General features: G+C 48.4%; 1 protein-coding gene across 2 annotated transcripts in view; it reads right to left on the reverse strand.

Moving 5' to 3' along the window:
* Positions 1-1,318: 1,318 nt before the first annotated feature.
* SYK (spleen associated tyrosine kinase) overlaps positions 1,319-14,779 on the reverse strand; it is a 94,862-nt gene continuing 81,401 nt past the window's right edge. For both annotated transcript variants that reach the window (XM_023627555.2, XM_023627554.2), the window contains 3 exons: positions 9,848-9,988; positions 9,103-9,215; positions 1,319-3,117 (listed from right to left, as the gene is read on the reverse strand). In XM_023627555.2, coding sequence (XP_023483323.1) covers positions 3,045-3,117; positions 9,103-9,215; positions 9,848-9,988 — 327 coding nt within the window. In that variant the 3' untranslated portion in view covers positions 1,319-3,044. The remainder of the gene's footprint in view (positions 3,118-9,102; positions 9,216-9,847; positions 9,989-14,779) is intronic.

Consider the following 14,779-nt stretch of genomic DNA (forward strand, 5'->3'; position numbering starts at 1 on the left):
GGGAAACACCAGCATTGCTTATCCCAAACGAACAGAGAATTTGGAAAAGCAGAATCTCACTCTGGCTCTCTTAAAATGCTTCCTTCCTTCCCAGAAAGAAGAACGTCATATCGACCGGTTTGAAGTCCCCTTCTGACCTTGGAAAGACGAGCGCGGGTCTGAGAATCTCGCTCTGCCCCCGCCTGCTTCAGTGATAACGCCATTGTACATCACTGCGTCCAAGGACCACCACATACCCATCACCCTGGTTTCTGCCCCCTCCTCCCGGTGGAAGGTTTGGGCCGAAGGTTGGCTCTCCTCCAAGCCATCGCACAGTGCCATCTGCTGGCCCACAGTATCCCCACCACAAGGTAACCCTCAGCCGTCGTGGCACAGACCGTGGTTCCCACTGACATTTTTAGAATGCGGCCCCAGGCCTCTGCGCGTCTGCATAGGTCGGAGGGTAACCCTCATCCACAATTGTGCAAGTGGGGAGGTTCTATGACTCGCTCACCCAAGGTCAGAGCTGGAGACCCAGCTGTCTGGAGTGTTCTCCATTTCGACTTCATGCTCTCTCACTGCTTCCAGAACAAAACGCCAAGGGGCTCTTTGCCATCCTGTGTCGTTCCCATCTCGGAATGCCCCATCTCAGGGCTCACCAACGGAGTGTGGGGCTTCCTGACCCAGGAGCCCTCCAAGCCTCTGCATGCCATGAGAGGACCTCCAGGGAGCTGGGAGGGAGCTGGTGGCCAGCTGGACCCCAGGCCTGAGCGGGCAGAAGAAAAACGCATACAGGTACCAGCAGGCGTCCCTGGGCAGGACAACTGGCCCACACTGGCATGCAAGTGGTCATTTGGAACAGGGCTCAGTGTGTGGTATGTATATGTGTTCATGTGTGTGGTGTGTTTGGTGGATGTACGTATGTGACATATGTGTGTGATGTGTACATATGTATGTGGTGTGCGTGTGTAACCCCCTTTAAAACAGGAGGAATGAGGGGCTCTGGAATTCTTTCCTCGGCCCCCAATGCTGTGTAAGCTGTCTTCACAGAGAAAGGCAGAGCTCACAACCCACGACCCTGCTCTGGCCCCTTTCGGGATTTCTGGGTCTGGTCAGCTCGCCTGCCATTAGGGGAGGCCGTGGGCTGCCAGGCTCTCGGTGGGCACACCCCTGCCTGTGAACAGAGGCCCGGGGCCAGCCGGGCCCTCACTGACAGCCTTTCTCTTCCGCCTACAGCAGGAGCTCACGGCCCTGCGCCAAGGGCCTGCACACATCAGCCTTTTTAGGGCATAGCTAGGGACTCAACATTTCTTTTAAAAACACATTGTGCATTTGACAGTGCTGTTGAATACCGTTTATTTGACAGTGCAACTTATCAAATTCTAATAACACCCATGAAAATCATCACAAAGCTAATTTTAAAATTTTATTAAAAATCACAGTTTTAAAAAAAAAGTACAGTGACCAAAGGTAGCTCCTCAGAGATGGATGGAGAACACTGCTTCACTGGTCCAGAGTGCTCTTTGTGGGGCTGGGGTCCTGAAAAACTGGCGTCACCCCTGCCTCTGAAGATCCAGGTGGGGTGCAGTCATTGGGCTGCTGTGAAGAAGAATTCACCGTCCAACAAATGAAAACAAGGCTGGTGACAGCAAGTGCGGAGGAAGGACATGCTCAAAGGAAAAACACACCTAATTATTTTACGACTAAGGGATTACGACTCTGCTACAGAAACCTTCAGGATCGCTGGGGGACACAGTGTTTGCGGCATCGGCCATCAGTTGGTGCTGGCCAGGGCTGTCTGTTTGTCCATGATGCCCTTTTGTTCCCGCTAAACAAGGAAAGAGGTGATGCCCATGGGGTGAGCCCAGGCCCAGGTGAAGACATGGGTAGAGCCATCAGAAGGGCTCATTATACTGACTTCCAAGGGCCACAGCAAAACTGGTATCCATGGGCCGATGGCTGCACAAGGTCAAACTTTACTCAGGGATTAACTCACGCTAGGGGTCTAGAAGAGAACCCTTGGGGCTTATGTCTTCAACCCAATGTCACACTCAGGGAGGCCCACTGGTGGCGAGAGTCAGGGTCTGTGGTTTTATTATGAATTCATACTTTCTTTAGAAACTCATCTTTAGATGGCCTTGGCCACCAGGTTGCCCCCCCTACTACAAATACAGAAAAAGTCGGGGAATTCTGGTCGCACTCTCCCTCTGGGGGAGACGCCACAGAGACGACAGCCCACAGCACCCTGCCTCTGTCCCCATCAGCCCTGAGAGGACGGACGTCCTCCCCCGCTGGGTCTCCATTCAGGTGGTATCTTCAGCGAGCCTGGGACAGAAGCTCCCAGTGGGAAAGTAAGCCCAACAACTCATCCCAGCAGGGCCCACTTTTCACGGGACGTGAGTCTTCAGTCTCAGAACACAGAGCAAAAGCAGAATCCAGCCCTTTTCCCCCTTACTGGCTACTACTTAGAAACCGCACTGGTCCAGCTTGATCTTTTCAAGCCTCGAGGCACTTGTACGGTCAGGAAAGCTTCTCAGCGGCAGGGCGCAGTGTAAGTACGGCCTGTTGGAGCCTCTTCTGGGGCCGCCAAGCGCCTCCTCCTCTCCCAGCCTTCCCTCCACTGCAGGCTCCCACGCCAACTGCGCCCGCTGGCCGCTGAAGACCCCTGGAGGGACGAGAGCCCTGACACCACAGGGCACTGCCGCCAGGCTGCTGTGTATTCGAATGTAGCCCAAGAGCCAGAGGACCGGGAAGAAAGGGAACTTGGACACATCCTGAAAATAACCTGCCATGAAAACCACACAGACAAAAACACAAGGGAATGCACAGGTCCTTTGACCTTGCCGGCCGTCTGTCTGTCTTCCAAGGCTCTCCTGGGACCGTGTGCTCCGGGTGGAGCGCGTGTTCCCGGATGGGCTTTGGGGAACAACAGTCAGGGCACGTCCCACAGGAGGCTGGCCCTCCCGGCAGGCAGAGGGTGAGGGAGCCTCAGAGTCAACGCACTGGAGTGCGCTTCCCTGTGGCTGCTCCTCCGCTCCGAGGCAGCCTCCGACGGCGCGGGAGCCTCAGTTCACCACGTCATAGTAGTAATTGCGCAGCCGCAGCTCCACCGCCACGAATCCCGGCCTGTTCTCCACCCTGAAAAGGGAAGATATGCATGACTGTTTGTCATCGGCCTCTGAAAAAGCGTGGCTCACACCGCGGCCTTTGCAGGTCGAGCGTGCAGGCTGCGCCCCCTGATGGCCCCCTCCAGAGTTGGGGCTCACAGCACGTCCCCAAGCCCTGCACCGGGTGACCAGAGGCCTGGGTGAGAACAGTGGCCGGCCTGCCCCAGACCTCCAGAACCCAGTCTACACTCAACAGGCTCGCCAGGTGACTCAAGTCCCCCCTAAAGATGGAGACATCGTGCGCTCCACATCGGGATGCATCATCCCCAGGTTCAGAGACCGTCTCCTCGTGATTCAGCAAAACAGAACGTGTCCGAAAACACTTAGCTGGGCAACGTGCTGCAGACATATACTTAACGTTTGACTCATAACCTCAAGAAAAACAATACGGGCACAATTTAAACTTTCCCCTCCCACCCCCTCATCGGATGGCTCTGGATTTCCTGAACTCGTGCCATTGATACGGGTTCCTATGAAAACTCAGAACTTGCCAGGGCAGAAACAAGGATGCAGGCACTGTCTCCTACAAATCTTAACACGGCCTCACTCCTGTGTCACTGTTGGCGGGTGAGGCAATGATGTAAGTAAATGATAGGTGCAGGTTTTCAACAATTTGCAATCTCTACACAAACTTTTACAGACATCTCTGCCTTCTCTAACACGGCATCCTGAATAGGATCAGATGGAAACAAGTATTTCTTAAAAACCCGAGAATCTGTCCTCACTTAGAAGTTATTTTTCCTATTTTGCAAGATTTGGGGCTCTAGTGCAAGTGGATAAAATTGCCCAATAAGTGAAATAGAACCTGAGGTTAAACTGGGTGAGCTGCCCACATTCGCTTGGACCGACAGCAGCTGCAGTTTCTCGGATGGAGCAGCCAGGGAGCATGCTCGAGGACCGATCGCTCACCATTATAAGGGCAGAGAGGTTTCTACGGAACCAAAATGGACTGTTTTGTCGAGTGGCATCAGCATAATGGGGTACCTACAGCTTTCAAGAGCAAGCAAAACCATGATAAAACTGCTTGAAAATATGAGCCATCTGAGGTCACAGCTGGGGGTCCAGGCCTCCTTGGGCCTCACTGTAGAGGCCGTGTCTCTGGCCACCAGAGGGGCAGCCTCATGCTGCTCCTAAACTTCTACAGCCAAAGAGAACACAACCTCATCATATTTGCCAAACAGGGCGTTCTGCTCCAAGGGTGGCATCCAAATGCACCAAGAGCCCCTTTGAGTCTTGCTGTGAGGGCTTCATCCACCCTGCAGCCAAGCACCAAACAAACTAACAGAAAGAAACAGGAACACGGACGGGCCTCGGCAAAGTCCCCTGGTCAGGCTTCCCAGGGAACCCTCCACACTATGGGTGAGGTTGCCTCCAGGAAGCCAGGACGATGCTGAGCGTCGGCGGAGGAGCGTGCCCAAGCATCTAGGGCACGCGCTGGCTTCCGGTCCACCCCTGGCCTTCCTGTGCTGCCTCTCCAGCCCGGGGTGCTTTTCCGGCTCTTGCCCTCATGCCCAGAGGCCCCCTTCCTCTCCTCTCGTTTCCCGCACCCCGGCTCCTCATCGTGCAGTTCTCAGGTAGAACGCTGCTTCCTAAAGAGGCTGGGATGAACCCCCTAACGGAAGTATGACCCCCCCAAAATCTCTACTCTTGTTCAAAACTCCCCACAGTTTGCTTTGTAGCACCCATCACAATAGGTACTCAGCTGTTTACATGGGGGTTAATTTGTCTCATGTCTTTGAGCAACACCCAGCCCCCAGCCCAGACCAGAACTGGAACTTCCATGAGGAAAGTGTCAACTAGTGCTATCACCATGCTCCGTACGTGGAGGGCAGTCAACAGAGTGTCAGTGATAAATCTAAGTGTGTATGGTATGTCTGTCTGTCTAAATATCTATCCATCCATCAATCCATCCATCATGTATTGATTGTTCAATCTATGACCTATCAATCCAGCATCTATCTAGCCATTTATATATCCCTATCTATCTATCACCTTGCTGAAGGCGGCTGACTGTTGACAATGGAGAAAACGATGGGAAAAAAACTAGCCTCAAAACGGATGGAAAATATACAGGGATCATTTATAATCACTTCATTGAATCCGCCAGATTCTGGAGGCTCCATCTGCTCCCACGCCCCAGGCAAATGTTTCATTTCCTTCTGCGGAGAAACTACCCCAGCACGAGAGGTCTTCATGCACACGTGCGCCCTCCCCGCCTGGGCCCTCCTCGGCTCTCAGTGGCTGCTGGACTCGTCACTTCTGAGGACACGCTATGGAACACACTTATTTTCTTAGCTTGTTGTTTACTGCCTGCCCGCCCTCCCCTGGCCTGCAGGCTCTCACAGGGCAGGGCTGGGCCTTCCGTGAGCTTTGTGAACCCCCACCCCAGGCACTGGGGACAGTGGCCTGACACAGCAGGCTTGGGTGGTGAGTGCAGCCACGTGAAGGTCCTTAGAGGGTGGGGAAAGGACCAGGTGCTGGGGCCGGTGGGGAGCCTGGGCCTTGCAATACCCTGCTGGGCCTTGGGCTTACTGATCTTCAAATAGCATTTGAGCTCCGTCCAGATCATTCCTGACCCAGAGAATCCCGAATGGCCCAGATTTTCCTCGGTTAGGCAGAAGCCTCGTTTTTCAGGAGGAAGAGTCCCAACTTTTCCCAATTTGCATGGGGTTTTCCCAGAGGCTTCTCTAATTATTGGGACAGGATGTGAATTGACTCTGGAACACACTTATGAATGAAGTCCCCTCCCGCCCCCGCTGCTGGTACCTGTTTTTCTCGGGGCCAGTGTTTCCTTCCTGTCTTTGGCGATGCACCCCCACCCCATTCAACCTCTACAGGTACTGCTCTGGGTGTCTTGTGTCCTCTTCAAAAAACGAGAGGGCCAGGGGTGACATCCGCCTCCTCAGGGTTCCGTCATGGGCACCGAAAGTCCCCCCAGGACATGTCTGGAGCTGATGAAAGGCGAGGTACGTGGAGACCCCGGCTGCCCTGGATGGGCGTCTTCCCTTCAGTCTCGGGCAGGTGGCTCGTGCCGACCAGCTCCTGGCGCCCGTGAGTCCTCCTGGTTGGCTCGCCCGGGGAAACGCTGCTGAGGCCGTTTTCACTCAGCGGCACATCATGTGACTACTGATGTTCAGACAAAGTCTCTGCACACCTCCCACCCCAATCCCCACTGCAGGTCACTACTAGGAAAACTTGAACCTTCAGAAATACAGCTGTGTTGGAAAAAAATCAAAGTTTGATAAAGGGTCACCATTTCTAATTTTAGGCATGGGCTGCCGTCACTATTTCTACTCGACTGACACTTGAAGCCTGTGGCTGATTCCTACATATTGACTTGGAACTCACCAGAAAGCATTCCTGGGGTTGGAAGCGATGGGAAAGACATCCCAGCCCATCCTCACTCGGATCGTGACTTAAATCTCCAGATGGGAGAATACCTCGGAAACAACGTTCTCTTACGGAAGAGTGCTCTCCTTAGCTACGACTCCAGTGAGTACCGAAAACTGTCTTCCCTTCACATCCTCCTCCCCTCGGGGACCATGCCGGCAACAACAGCACAGAGAGCTGTGCGTGTCCTCAAGGATGGAGGCGGCAGCAGACCTGGTCCTGGTTTCCTAAGGCACGAGGGCATTCAGCACGCCCACTGCGCCCCCCCGCCCAGCAGGGGTGTGCCCTGGCTGCATCACCCCGTCCACCACCGTTACCCCGCCAGGCACATCCCTTGAGCACCCATCCCCACCCAAAGCCCCTCCCCTGCCCACCCTCCCAGTCCTCACTGGTAAACACCCCCACAAAGAACAACCGACAGAAATAAATATGTCAGTATCAATGTTAAATGCAAACACACTAACTTTACCTCCCTGAGAGTTCACTGGAATTCCAGGTGTTTTCATTTGTTTCAGAATGATTTAAAGTTCTTTTTTCCCTGAGAAAGTGAAATCTTCCAAAGGAAGCTGCAGGCAGGATGGGAGGACATGTCTAGCAAATGCTCACAGACCCACCCCCCAGGGCTGCCCTGCTGTGGCTTCGCACTGCCACTAGGGTCACCTGACCCAGCGTCCCTCTAAAGAAGGAGAGGTCAGTTAGATGGGAGGCTGGCAATGAAGGGCACTGAGGAAGACGCCGTGAGCTCAGGCCTGGGGGCCTGTTCTGCCCCCCGTGACTCCCCACAGCCCACCAGTCTCCAAAACTGGCGGGGTGCAGGTGCACGGTGCCTACGAAAAGCCAGGAGAAGCCTGTGATGTTCCCAGCGGCTTTCTAGGTCGCTTGTGCTGCTTGGAAAAGCCCGCCGGGCTGTGCTCATTCACGGGATTCTTGGAAAGTGTCAGCAGGAGCTCCCTGCATCCCTCTCCGTCCTCTGGGCGCCACGAAGTGAGGCAGCTGGGACTAGACTCAGCACAGGTGCGCGGAGACCCAATAGTGAGGTCTGTAACATCGCCCCGGGGGGGATTCGTCTTCTGTTTCCTGTCTATTCCGTGTCCCCCTTAATTTCTAGCCTAGACTTTCAATTCCAATTTCAAAAATGGCTGGTTACCTGTCAAAGGTTCTAACGATTCTAGTTTGGGCATGGGGAGAATTCAGTCAAGACTTCAAAGAATGGACAAAGATTGGCCCCCCAATCTATTCCTAGCATTCCTCTGTTGTGGACACTCTGACGTCCCTTTAGCACTAACGACCAGGGTTACAGAAGCTCCCCTACAGGGCTTTTCCCTGCTCAGTGTCAGCAGCAGCAGACAGGGAACCACCTGCCCTCTCCCTTTGGGGCTGACCGCTGGGTCACTTCTAGATAACAATGAGATTCTTTACTTCCACTCGCATTGTGGAGGTGGGGAACACTCCCGGGACGCTGGAGAATCCCAGGTGGCATCTGAAAGCACTTGGAACATCCCCCATCCTTCAGATGCTCCTGCAACCTCAGCCGTCGTATCTGAGAGTAAACTGAGTCCTCAAAGTAGAAAATCTGTGGCAAGTATAGGAGCTCCTCCCCGTCCCAGGCCCGCCTGGTCGCTGAGCTGCCAGGGCTCCATGAGCACGCTTCTGTGCCAGCGGTACAGGCACTGGGGCTTAGGGTTTCCCCTTGAAGCCCTTACAGGCTGCTGAGCCCGGGCAAGGTCAGAGGCCACTTCATGAAATCTCAGGTGCGATGCTTCCCCAAGTCTCAGATGTGACGCATTTCCCTTGCCAGCTGAGCTGCCCTGAACATCCCCCGACTACAACATCACGTGTGCTCCGCCAGGCAGGACATGCGATGGCACTCAGGGCCGACTCCGAGGGCCACTGTTCCAAGGTCCGAGTCGCCTCTCGGGAAGTGCTACCTTAGCCAATCCATCTGTGAGCTGGCCAATTTGGTGGCCACACTCACTATGAAAGGGGATCCAAAATTCGAAAAGCATAACATTCCTGTGCTGGGTACCGCGGCCATCCTCTATCGCCAAAAATGGCACACAGCACCAGACCAGACTCTTATCAACATCTTTTCACTGTGACCACCCCTCCACCCCCAAGCTGGTATTATCCACACTTAAATTTTGATATACTGGATTAGAGTAACTGTCTAAACTTCTTCTTCTTCTTTTTTTGGTGAGGAAGACTGGCCCTGAGCTAACATGCATGCCCATTTTCCTCTATTTTGCACGTGGGATGCCACCACAGCATGGCTTGACAAGCGTTGTGTAGGTCCACATCCAGGATCTGAACCTGTGAACCCCAGGCTACCAAAGTGGAGCGAGCAGACTTAACCACCACGCCACTGGGCCAGCCCCTAAACTTATTCTTTAGACTAAAGAATACAGGCACACGGTCCAGGAGGCACGATATCTCCCCCATTATTTGCTTAGAACGGAACACATCCCTGATTCATGAAAAGACAGAATTTATGCCTCTTCTTAGTGCCCAGCCACTCCATCTGCCTCCAGAGCGTTTGGATAAACCGCAGGAAGTGTTGGGTACTCACTCATAGGTCCAGCACAGCTTCATCAGCTCATACATCTCTCTGGGACACCCCGCGGGGCAGCCCATCCTCTCTCCTTTCTCCAGCATTGCGGAAACTTCACTCCCTTTCATTCCCTAAAACATGCAAAATACGCCCGAACCTTTAAACAGAGCGTTCAGCAAAACAACAAATAAATCTCCCCCCCAAAAAACGAGAGTGCACACTGTATGATTTCAGTTATATAAAGTACAAAAACAGGGGCACCTAATAGGATGCTAGAAGTCAGACGGGGTCACCCCTGGGGAAAGGCTGGTGCTTGCAGGGAGATGGGGGCTTCTGGGCTCCTGAAATTTCTTCCTGTGGGGGCTGGGTCTGTGGGTCCGTCCTGTTTGTGAAAATCCATCAAGCTGTACCCTAGGGTTTGTGCACTTTTTCATATGTATATTTTGATTAAAAAAATGTAACTGAGCTGCAAATTTGATACCGGAAACAGTCATTATTTCTATTTCAACTCTAATTAATATGATTGATTTGGGTATATATTTTATGCATATTTATATGTGTAACACACAATGAAAAAATACACATTGTTCGATTAGCATCAAACATTTCTTTTCCAGTTTAGAATAAACTGAGGTCACGTTAACTGCCTCAGAAAGACTCGGTGAGGGTGTCCGGATTTTATGATTTTCAGGGTCCTGTAAAGATCATCTGATGCTTATCTGTTCTGATGGCCACGTTAGGAAAAGAAACAGTAGCCGCTCACCCGGTACGGCTTCTGCCCATAGGAAAAGGCTTCCCACATCAACACGCCGAAGCTCCAGACGTCACTCTTGCTGGAGAACTTGTAGTAGTTGATGCATTCTGGAGCATACCACTTCACGGGCCACTTCCCGTGGGTCTGGGCCTGAAAACAAAGAGAATGGAGATGTTCCATTAAGAGTAAGACTGTGCACACCCATGCTCATAGCAGCACTATTCACAACAGCAGAAGGTGGAAGCAGCCCAAGTGCCCAGGGGTGGATGAACGGAGACACAAAATGAGGTCTACACACACAGTGGAATGCAGCCTGAAGGAGGAAAGGAATCCTGGCACTCGCTATCACACAGATGAACCAGGAGGTGACCTTTCATTATGCTGAATGAAACAAGCCAGCCAAGTCACTAAAGGACCAACAGTGTATGATTCCACGCATCTGAGACCCAATTCACAGAGGCAGAAAGGAGATGGCGGTTGCCAGGGGCCGCAGGGGGAACGCAGAATGGGGAGCAGTTGCTTAATGCTGATAGAGTTTCAGTTTGGGAGAGTCAAAGAATTCTGGAGATCAACTGGAAACAAGGTGAAGGTACTTAACATTACTGAACTGCGCACTCACAAATGGTTAAGGTGGTAAAACTGATGTTACGTGTGTTTTACCACAATTTTAAAAAACAGAATAAAATCACGACTCACAAAATGCCGTGTGTGTGTGCATGTATGTATTCGGTCTGAATCTTTAAAATATGTATTTAAATCTTAAGATTTTAAGATTTAATTGTATTTTAAAGATTCAGACCGAATTTCTTGTGTTTTTTAGTCTGTCTCTCTCACCTCTTCCTTTGGCTGCTCGAAGCTGCACGGAGCTTGTCGCGACGAAGCAAGAGTCAAGCCTGGCTATTACTTCATGGTTACGCTCCAAGAAACACTGAGCTGTCCTAAGTATATTTAACCATTTCTGTGTATTTGTCTACACTTTCAAGCCAATGCTAATTGTTTTGACATACACTGTTTGCTAGTATCATTTGAAAAAGTGTTAAAACTTTGTAATTTAAAATAGCAGTGGTAGTATAGTGATCAAACGGTGCCTAGCAAAACCTCTTCCTTTGGGCTTGGGGTTCGGCGCGGTGTGGGTATGTCTTGCCGCCTCCGGTGACTGTCACTCTAACCTAGGCGCAGGGAGCTGAGCGGTCCTAGGCTGGGCAAGTGGGGGACAGCAATCTGAGACCAGACATGCATGACACGTCCCTAAATGACACACTGATTATACCTAATTATCCTTCTGTCTCAGTCATGTGACACATTGTTTTTAGATTTTTATTTCAAAAGTTGTGAACAACACAATCATGTGTGCTATTTCAAATTTAATCTGAACTTTGAACTGATGAGACATAAACCTTTGACAAATCCTAAATACAATAAAAGGGTAGTCTTTCTCCAAACCCTCATCCACAGAGACAGCCACATTTGATATTTTTTCTTGACTCTCTCCAGAAAAATCTATATATCAGTATAAATAAGTAACGTATAATTTTGGGGGGGATAATAAAGTTAGGGACATATGTTTTTTGCACTTTATGTTTTATTTTTCCTACTTACCCATGTGTTGTAGATATATTTCTGAGTCAGCCCACAAAAACAAAGTCACTTTTGGAAGAGTTCATAGCACGCTCTTCTACTATGACTCACTTAACCAGCTGCCTGCTGAGAGGACACAGAGTAGCGCCCTGGGTTTTGCTATTACACATCACGGTAGAATGAACCTTCCTGCCGGTGCGTGTTTGCCCCGTGTCCAGGGGACTCATAAGGAGGTGCTGGGTCAAAGGGCATTTGCGTGTACAGTCCTGGTGCTGCACAGATCCAGCTGCCGTGCACGGCTCTCCGAGAGCCCAGCTCATTTGCTTTCATCGCGATCATTTCTCTATAATCTTATTTAACATTTTATTCTTTTCCATTTCACTTTATTTTCTTAAAGAAATTCTCCATGGCCCCATCTCGTCGGTAGTGTTCAGTCTCTTTTTGCTGCTCCTAACCTGGCTTTTATTGTTTGTACAATATGATGATTTGATACACATATATATTGCAAAGTGTCTATAGTGATAAGGTTCATCAACACATCCTCCACCTGCCATAATTACCACTTTGTTGTTGTTGTTGTTATGGTGAGAACATTTAATATCTATTCTTTCAGCAACTTCCAAGTACACAATACAGTATCGTTAGCTAGACTCACCACGCTGTACATTAGGGTCCCAGAGCTGGTTCATCTTATAACTGGAAGTTTGCACCCTGTGAGCACCTGCACCCATCTCTCCCACCAGTCTCTCCCACTCTCTGTTGTGATGAATTCTGTTTTTCTGGACTGCACATATAAGTGAGATCATAGAGTGTCATTTTCTGTCTGACTGATTTCACTTAGCACAATGCCCTTAAGCTTCACATAGCTTATGCCCTCACAGCTTCATCCACATTGTTGCAAATGGCAGGATATCCTTCTTTTTTAATGGCTAAATTATATATATCATATTATATGCATATACCACATTTTCTCTATCCATTCATCCATCAGTGGACACTTAGGTTGTTTCACACATCTATTATTCAGATTATTTCACACATCTATTATTCAGATTATTCACACATCTTGGTGTGAATAATGCTGCAATGAACATGGGGGTGCAGACATCTCTACTAGATAGTGACTTCCTTTCCTTCAGACAAATACCCAGAAGTGGATTGCTGGAGCATATTTTTCACTTTTTGAAGAATCTCCATACTGTTTTTCATAGTAGTTGCTCCGAATTACATTCCCACCAACAGGGCATGAGCTTCCCTTTTCTCCACACCCTCTCAAAAACTTGTTATCTCTTGTCTTTTTGTCAGCAGCCATTCTAGTGTGAGGTGATATCTCATTGTGGCTGTCATTTGCATTTCCCTGATAATCAGTGATGTCGAGTACTTTTACATGTACCTCTTGGCCATTTATGTGTCTTCTTTGGAAAAATGTCTATTCAGGTCCCTTAGCCATTTTTTAATCAGATTATTATTTTTTTTAATATTGAGTTGTATGAGTTCCCTATATATTTTGGATATTTACTCCTTATCAGGTATGTGACATGTAAATATCTTCTCCCATTCCACAGGCTGCTTTTTCATTGTGTTGATTGTTGCTTTTACCATGCAGATACTTATTAGTTGGATGTCATCCCACTTGTTGGTTTCTGCTTCATTGCTTGTGTTTTTGGTGTTATACAAAAACTCATTGCCAAGACCCATGTCAAGGAGCTTTCTCCATATGTTTTGTTCTAAGAGTTTCATGGTTTCAGGTCTTACATTTAGTCTTTAAACCATTTTTAGTTAATTTTTGTGTATTGTAAGAAAGGTGTCCAATTTCATTCTTTTGCATGTGGATGTCCAGTTTTTCCAACACCATTTATTGAAGACTATCCTTTCCACATTGAGTATTGTTGGCTCCCTTTTCAAATATTAGTTGACCGTATTTGCACAAGTTTACTTCTGGACCCTTGATTCCGTTTCATTGGTCTATGTGTCTATTTTTTATGCCAGTACCATACTGTTTTGATTACTATAGTTTTATAATATAGCTTGAAACAGAAAGGATGATGCCTCCAGCTTTGTTCTTTCTCAAGATTGCTTTGGCTATTCTGGGTCTTTTGTGGTTCCATATGAATTTTAGGATTGCTTTTTCTATTTTGTAAAAACTGCCCTTGGAATTCTGATGCAGATTTGCATTAAATCTATAGATGGCTTTGCGTAGTACGGACATTTTAACAATATTAACTCTTCCAATCCATGAACACTGGTTATCTTTCCATTTATTTGTGTCTTCCTCAATTTCTTTCATCAATGGCTTATAGTTTTTCAGTGTATAGATCTTTCACTTCCTTGGTTAGAGTTATTACTAAATATTTTACTGTTTTGATGCTATTGTAAATGGGATTGTTTTCTTTATTTCTTTTCAGATAATTCATTGTTACTGTATAGAAATACAACCGATATTTGTATGTTGATTTTGTACCTTGCTACTTTACTGAATTCGTTGATTAATTCTAACAGTTTTTTGATGGAGTCTTTAGGGTTTTCTATGTGTAAGATCATGCCATCTGCAAATAGAGACAATTTTGCGTCTACATTTTAGGTACGGATGCCTTTTATTTCTTTTTCTTGCCTAACCGCTCTGGCTAGGACTTCCAGTACTTACATCGAATAGGAGTAGTATCAGTCAGTCACCCTTTTCTTATTCCTGATCTTAGAGGAAAAGCTTTCAACCTTTCTCCACTGAGTTTAATGTTAGCTGTGGTCTTGTCATTGTGGCCTTTATTGTGTTGAGGCATAGTCCTTCTATGCTTATTTTGTTAAGACTATCATGGAAGGACGTTGAATTTTGTCAAGTGCTTTTTCTGCATCTATTGAGATGATCATATGATTTTTATCTTTCATTCTATTAATGTGGTGTATCACATTTATTGATTTGTGTATGTTCAACCATCCTTGCACTTGATCATGGAGCATGATCCTTTTGACGTGTTGTTGAATTTGGTTTGCTAGTATTTTATTGAGGATTTTTGCATCAATGTTCATCAGGGATATTGGCCTGTAGTTTTTTTTTTTTTTCCTGTATTATCCTTATCGTGCTTTGGTATCAGGGTAATACTTGCATTGTAAAATGAGTTTGAGAGTGTTCCCTCCTCTTCAATTTTTTGGAAGAGTTTGAAGAGGGTTGGTGTTGATTCTCTCTATGTTTGGTAGAATTCCCCTGTGAATTCTGTTGTGTCTGTCCAGTCTAAAGTATACTTCAAGACCAATGTTTCCGTATTGATTTTCTGTCTGGATGACCTATCCATTGTTAAAAGTGGGGTATGAAGAGCCCTGCTATTATGGTCTAATTTCTCCCTTCAGATCTGTTAGTATTTGCTTAAT

Source organism: Equus caballus, chromosome 23, assembly GCF_041296265.1.
Source record: "Equus caballus isolate H_3958 breed thoroughbred chromosome 23, TB-T2T, whole genome shotgun sequence".
Lineage (NCBI taxonomy): Eukaryota > Metazoa > Chordata > Mammalia > Perissodactyla > Equidae > Equus > Equus caballus.